The sequence below is a fragment of the Borostomias antarcticus genome (genome assembly GCF_949987555.1).
Source record: "Borostomias antarcticus genome assembly, chromosome: 29".
NCBI classification, from domain to species: Eukaryota; Metazoa; Chordata; class Actinopteri; order Stomiiformes; family Stomiidae; genus Borostomias; species Borostomias antarcticus.
The window spans coordinates 5,143,700-5,151,199 of record NC_140262.1 but is presented as its reverse complement, the minus strand read 5'-3'; the positions used below and the strand labels follow the sequence as shown (position 1 = coordinate 5,151,199).

Sequence of the window (7,500 nt, the reverse complement as noted above, 5' to 3'; positions counted from 1 at the left end):
CAGGTATACCGCTGTGTGTGTGGGTGTGTGCGTGCGTGTATGCATATACCTATGTTTGCATGCGTGTGTGTGTGTGCCTTGGCCTCTAAGCATTGTGTTTTTTCCGTAGCAGGCTCGGCAGAGTGTGTACCGTGTGTGCGTTCACAGCTAGGAGGAAGTGGGGCAGAAAAGCATGTGACTTGGACCAGAGAGAGAGAGAGGGAGGGACCAAGAGGACAGCAGACGTCGTTAACTCAGGAAGCAGCAAGAACCCCATATTTGTGTCTGCTCCAAGCCATAAAGCGTCCGCCCACTGGTGCAAGAGCAATGGCAGTCACTCCCGCGGAGTGTGCGTGTGTGTGCGTGTGTGTGTGTGTGTGTGTGTGTGTGTGTGCGTGCGTGTGTGTGTGTGTGTGTATTTCCTCTTTTTTGGGGTTCTTTTACGTTCTCAAGTATTGCTCATGTTTTTCCATTTCCTTTGCATTGCTTCAGCATGATGTAGTCAGAGAAGCTGTTGAGACACACGCTTGCACACAGACACACACACAGACACACACACAGACACACACACAGACACGCACACAGACACACACACAGACACACACACAGACACACGCACACACACGCACACAGACACACACAGACACACACGACACAGACCTGCTTCTGCTGAGCCACACTTTCTCTCATACAGTATCTCCTCCCTATCGTATTCTCAATGTCACTTTGCTTGCGTCCTACATCCATTCATGGTTGTTTATGTCTGCCTTGTGTGCTTCTCTCACTGGGAGAACAGTATGTCCATATTGTTCGATGTGGTAGAACAAGCAACTTCAACTCACCTTGAAAGTGTCTGGTCTAGGCTGACCTTGTTGCCTTGCTTAGGCTTGGGGAGGCTTCCGGGCTGGTTGGGTCTGGGGTAGTTCCAGGGCTGGGTCTGGGGTAGCTACAGGGCAGGGTTGGGTCTGGGGTAGTTCCAGGGCAGGGTTGGGTCTGGGGTAGTTCCAGGGCTGGGTTGGGTCTGGGGTAGTTCCAGGGCTGGGTCTGGGGTAGCTACAGGGCAGGGTTGGGTCTGGGGTAGTTCCAGGGCAGGGTTGGGTCTGGGGTAGTTCCAGGGCTGGGTCTGGGGTAGTTCCAGGGCTGGGTCTGGGGTAGTTCCAGGGCTGGGTCTGGGGTAGTTCCAGGGCTGGTTGGGTCTGGGGTAGTTCCAGGGCTGGGTTGGGTCTGGGGTAGGGGTAGTAGTGTTTGGGGTAGTTACAGGGTTGGGTCTGGGGTAGTTACAGGGCAGGGTTGGGTCTGGGGTAGGGGTAGTAGTGTTTGGGGTAGTTACAGGGTTGGGTCTGGGGTAGTTTCAGGGCAGGGTCTGGGGGGGTAGGGGTAGTAGTGTTTGGGGTAGTTCCAGGGCTGGTTGGGTCTGGGGTAGCTACAGGGCTGGGTCTGGGGGGGTAGGGGTAGTAGTGTTTGGGGTAGTTACAGGGTTGGGTCTGGGGGGGTAGGGGTAGTAGTGTTTGGGGTAGTTACAGGGTTGGGTCTGGGGGGGTAGGGGTAGTAGTGTTTGGGGTAGTTCCAGGGTTAGGTCTTGGGTAGTTCCAGGGCTGGGGTAGTTACAGGGTTGGGTCTGGGGGGGTAGGGGTAGTTACAGGGTTGGGTCTGGGGGGGTAGGGGTAGTAGTGTTTGGGGTAGTTACAGGGTTGGGTCTGGGGGGGTAGGGGTAGTAGTGTTTGGGGTAGTTACAGGGTTGGGTCTGGGGGGGTAGGGGTAGTAGTGTTTGGGGTAGTTCCAGGGTTGGGTCTGGGGTAGTTCCAGGGCTGGGGTAGTTACAGGGTTGGGTCTGGGGGGGTAGGGGTAGTTACAGGGTTGGGTCTGGGGGGGTAGGGGTAGTAGTGTTTGGGGTAGTTCCAGGGTTGGGTCTGGGGTAGTTCCAGGGCTGGGGTAGTTACAGGGTTGGGTCTGGGGGGGTAGGGGTAGTTAGAGGGTTGGGTCTGGGGGGGTAGGGGTAGTAGTGTTTGGGGTGGCAGGGGGGGTAGGGGTAGTAGTGTTTGGGGGGGTAGGGGTAGTAGTGTTTGGGGTGGCAGGCTGCTGTAGCAGCTGAATGAGGCCCATCTGCAGGTGGTTAACTGGGACTGTGGTGGACTGAGGAATTTAAAACAGAAGCGTGTTGCACTTGAGTACATGAGTGCATCTGGGTTTGTTTTGTCTTTATGTCAGTGAAATGTGTGTGTGTGTGTGTGTGTGTGTGTGTGTGCGCGTGTGTGTGTGTGTGCTGGGGGTTGTTGATGACCTTCTCTTGTCACATATCTCCTTTTTCCCACACAGTAATCCGAGCGAAGGTGGTGGGCGAGAAGGTGGTGGACACTGGGAACGACATCTATGGGAACCCCATCAAGAGGATCCAATATGAGGTCAAGCAGATCAAGGTGAGGACGGTCCTTCTCCTGACCCCCGACCCCACGTCCTAGCCCTGACATCTTACCCCCTAACCCAGGGCCCGCTTCTGTTGTAGATGTTCAAGGGACCTGACCAGGACATCGAGACCATCTTCACCGCGCCCGTTTCTGCCGTCTGTGGCGTAACCCTGGATGCCACCGGCAAGAAGGAGTACCTGATCTCAGGTCAGTTTATAGCACAAATTGACTGGCAGACAGACAGACAGACAGACAGACAGACAGACTGACTGACTGACTGACTGACTGACTGACTGACTGACTGACTGACAGAATGAATTATTATGTGAATTTGGGATGCATCCTGTTCTCTCACATTTATAACACATGCTAACGAGCTACTGGTGTTGGTAGCCTTGCACAGCAGCGAAAACACTCCCGGCCCTGCATGTGAAGGTGCTGAAAGAGAGAGACAGAGAGAGAGAGAGAGACAGAGAGAGAGTGAGAGAGAGAGTGAACAGATGGACAGAGACATGTAGAGAAACCAGATGAAGCTCTTTTGAGGTCCATGAGCTCATGCACGCTCTGGTTTCCCCATCGCAGACACAGACGGGGGCCCACTGGCCCCTAATTACACAGACGTCAGGAGAGGGACTGCTGATGCTAGCATTTCCTCTTTAGGATTCAGGGTTTCTTTAGGCTTTAGGACTTCAGCATGGGGGGAAAAAACCCTCCAGTCAGACAAGTCTGTAAATGACTCACCCCTCTCCGGTACCCTGCAGACCAGAGGATGACGGGGGGTAGGGAGGGGTGAGGAACACGATTGGTCTGGCAGACGTGAGTCTAGGTTTTAACACGCTGACATTTTCCAAGGATGTGTTTATCCTGGTCTAGAGGCTGATAGTGGGCGAGCGAGGAGAATGCAGCCTCAGCAGCGTCTATGTTTTGTCTCGTTCCACCTCAGAAGCCCGGCAGACATGGGAGGCTCTTATCTGGACTTGTGGCCTCAAACTGAACGGCGACGCCAACACACAACAACAAAAAAATAAAATAATAATAAAAAGAGAGCAGTACTGAGGCACATTTAAGCAAGTCTGGACAGATCAGCTTTCAGGTTTTAGGATTATCCAAGCAAAATGGCCGACTTTCTCCCTATCTGCACTTTGTTATGTCTGTTCTCGTGACCCTCCCTCTTCCTGCCCTCCGCTGGCAGGCAAGGCGGAGTCTGGCGGACGCATGCATGTGACCCTGTGTGATTACATCATCCCCTGGGACAACACCAGCCCCACCCAGAAGAAGAGCCTGACCCAACGCTACCAGATGGGCTGCGACTGCAAGGTAGGAGGGAGGGATGGAGGGAGGGAGGGATGGAAGGATGGAGAGAGGGAGAGAGAGAGAGAGGGGAGAGAGAGGGGAGAGAGAGAGAGAGAACCAGGGAAATATGCTGTTCATGCTGCTCTGATAACTAAAAAGGATTTTACTGGAATAAAGTTGGTCAAATCTCTGTAAAGTGTGTGGTAATACTCTGTTATGGAATTATTATCTCCTAAAAAAAAACCTTTTCATGATTCCCATCAAACTAGATAATATAGGAAGGAGAGGATGATCAATTCCTTTAAGCATGACAAATACAGCATGGGACTCAAGAAATGCTACCGCTAATATGTCTGACTTTCTGAGATCTTTCCCTCTGTTCTAGGATCTTTTAGGGGCTTCACTTGGTCATTAGTCTGCAAAAAAGGCCCTATGTGTTTCTTCTCTAATGTGTGTGTGCGTGCGTGTGTGTGTGTGTGTGTGTGTGTGTGTAGATCGTGCGCTGCCCCACCCTGCCCTGTGAGATCTCGGCCCCTGAGGAGTGTCTGTGGACGGACCTGATGATTGAGAAGCAGGTGTACGGTCGCCAGGCCAACCACTACGCCTGTGTGAAGAGGGCCGACGGTTCCTGTTCCTGGTACCGCGGCGTGGCTCCGCCCAAGAAGGAGTTCCTGGATGTCGAGGACCCATAGTCCCTTCCTCCTGCCCTGTTTCCGGCTGCCCACTTCACAGCCTGATGAAAATTTCATAAAGATTATTAACAACATTCCATGAAATTTAGAGGAGAAAGTAGATTTATTTGAATTGGCAAAGTGAATATGATACAAACGTTATACAACGAGACAAAGTTAATGTGACTAGTTTGAGAAAAATAATTGCTGGTCGGAGGACAATCCCTAGCCGCTACCTTTTTATGTTTGTAGTTCTTTTTCTTTATGTGTAGTTCTTAACAGTAAAGTAAGCAATATAGGGATGGGTCTTTAGACACTTTCATTGGGTCTTTTGAATGCTCCATGTTGCTTAAACTCCTTAAGGTTCATTCCCAGATCTAAATACCTGAAGAGGAAGTGTTTGGGGATTGTTCTCAGCTTATTCTCGGCTTCCGTATGTGTGCAAATACGCATGATGAGATACATAGACTGGTCAAGTGATGATGTCACTTCCTCCTGAGGCTGGCGTCAGGAGGACTGTTTCCTGGAGGAGAGAGCACTTTCTGCCCCGCAAAGCTTTTTACTCTCCTCTCAAACCATCCCAATCACCTGATCTATGTATGACGATTATTCATTCATACGCGTATTACCTCATTCTCCATTTTTAGTCGAAAGCCAAATTCCAAGTTGCCTTTTTGTGATTGTTTCCTTCATGTGAACCAAGTGGAAGTCAAATACTATTGGATGTTTCTTCTCACAATCATGCTGCTTGGACCAATCATACTTGCGGTGAGGCAGGACTTCCTAGATAGTTGTAAGAGGTGTTTGTGTGGTGAGATGAATGTTTCAAAACGCTTTTCGATTAGTCTCGTCTGAGAAACCAAAGTGTAACGGTTGTAGTTAAAGTCTTGTGAACAGGAGTGACAAGACGCTCAAGCACAACATGGCTAAATTTGACCCCTCACCTTTGACCTTGTAGATGCCTCACTGGACCAGTCTATGCTGCATGATGGTGATGATGAGACTGTGCCGTTTGATTCTGCTCATGGTATCACAAAACACCCTCTCCACGTCCCCTCCCCTCAACCTGTCCACCCATGTCCTCTAGATATGTAGCTGTACAGTACCTATGCATATGCTTGTGTTGTTGATTTTTTTTTTAAATAATGTTTTACCATTATTTACTTAATTAGAACTAGATTTGCACTTTTTGAGGATGAGTAACAGTAAAGATGGAGGCTGGAAGTTTGGATGTGATTTTCTGTAGTGTTCGTACTATCTTTCCCCAGGCAGACTGCTCCAGCTCAGGCCCTGAGTAGAAAGACAAAATGGCCGTGGGTGATTGTCCTTGGGTGATCCCAGAGATTCCTTTTGATATGTTGCTATTGAATTCTGGTTAACAATTTCTATTTCCTGATTACCCAGTCAGAACAGAAAGGGTTAGGACGACCATTTCCTCTTGAGAAAGACTAGCGAAGATCTAGCGACAAATAACTTTTGTACGAGATATTGTAAAAGAAAAGAGGTTGAGGTAGGGATTGCTGATAGATTGATCAATATTTGTTATTGGGAGATTACGTGTCACTGTGCGCTGGTCATTTATGGATAGAAATCCCTCTGTCTCTGCATCACCTGAGGTAAACTCAAATAGTACATTGATGGTTTCTGTTTAAGGTGAAGTTGGATAGACATTCTGCTTGGTCTGTAGTTGGTCATTTTGTACGTCACTGCTCCTGCTTTTCTGTGCTGTATATCTGTATCCAAACTCAGTCAAACTGGCAACAATCTGAGTTTAACTTCCTCCTTCATAACGGCCTAGAAAAAGATACCACAATGAGTTTACAGTGTTGTTTTCTACACCGCAAGCTACAGTACATCAATAAAGATAAGATTAAGTATTAGTGGCATAACTTAAAAGTAAACTCTTTCTATTTACTTTTTGTAGTTTTTTTTTTCAGTGTTATATCTGTCGTATGATTTTTTGTGTGTTTTCTCCTGTCTTTGTCTCTGAGATGTTGTTGAGCTGAGCTGAGTTGTCCTCTTGCGCTGGAGAAACGTGAGAGAGAGAGAGAGAGAGAGAGGAGTGTGAGATGGAGAGGTAGAATGAGAGAAAGAGGTAGGTTGTGTGTGGAGAGGAGGACTGCATGTATTTGATGCTTTGTGTAAGTCCAGAAGATGGACGAAATATACAGTATTATCGAATAAAAACCAAACATTTGAAAGAATAATTTTCTGTCTGTGTCACGATATTGTAGACTTGTTCTACGAAGAGTGGTGAGGGTGAAGAGTGTGTGTGTGTGTGTGTGCGTGTGTGTGTGTGTGTGTGTGTGTGTCTGACTGAAAGAGGGCCGACAAATGAACTTTAATGGATGCGGTGATCGACTCAACGGGGAAACTATGTGAAAAATGTGCAGAGTGAGCCCAGAGCGAGTGGTTTTGTCATCTCTGTGCTCTTGCTACAAAATTACGCCAGACAGGACAATACGTAGGTTAGGCTGTATCTATCCTGACTTTATACCAGGGCTATTATAATTACCAACTCTAAGTTCCCAGACAAGAGCAATCATGTAGTTATAACTAAAAGTATAGGTTATAAAGTTAGTTGAAAGTCCAATAAGTGGGTTGAATTCTAATAGGTGGAGTTTTATTCCAATAGCCTACATCTATGGGTCACATGCAAAGTTAGTTATCACAGAAAGGGCCACTTGGCATACCACTGCTGCTTTATGAACTCACAGTTGCTTGTTCCTTTTTTATCTGTTTGACCTCTGTGTAACTGTTGCACACACACTGACTCACTTACACAACACAGATTCATTTATTATCCCCATGAAATTGGCACACTGGTCAATGACACGTCTGCTGGTGTAACATTGCCACCCAGTGGCAGCCACCGTGTACTGCGGTTGTTCACATTTACAGCTTTAAGACGCTGCTGCCAAAGGATTTTCTGCCCTCATAACATGACCCAGAAAAACTAAAATGACAGTAAATGAGGGTTATAATGTCAACGAAAATCCTAAAATGATCAATTTGTGAGTAGCCTTTATAGGATAGATAACAACAGGTTTCTGTGTGCACTTCTGCGTAACTAGCACATAAAACAAGCACCTCAGGATGCAACTAATCTTAGCAGGGAAGACACCCCCCCCTCTCTCTTTCTGAAACACACA

General features: G+C 48.1%; 1 protein-coding gene across 1 annotated transcript in view; it reads left to right on the top strand.

Annotated features, from left to right (window-relative positions):
* Positions 1-5,403, top strand: part of timp2a (TIMP metallopeptidase inhibitor 2a) — an 8,851-nt gene extending 3,448 nt beyond the window's left edge. The window contains exons 2-5 of the mRNA XM_084459675.1: positions 2,296-2,396; positions 2,483-2,591; positions 3,577-3,701; positions 4,172-5,403. Coding sequence (XP_084315801.1) covers positions 2,296-2,396; positions 2,483-2,591; positions 3,577-3,701; positions 4,172-4,369 — 533 coding nt within the window. The 3' untranslated portion in view covers positions 4,370-5,403. The remainder of the gene's footprint in view (positions 1-2,295; positions 2,397-2,482; positions 2,592-3,576; positions 3,702-4,171) is intronic.
* The last annotated feature ends 2,097 nt before the right edge of the window (positions 5,404-7,500 follow it).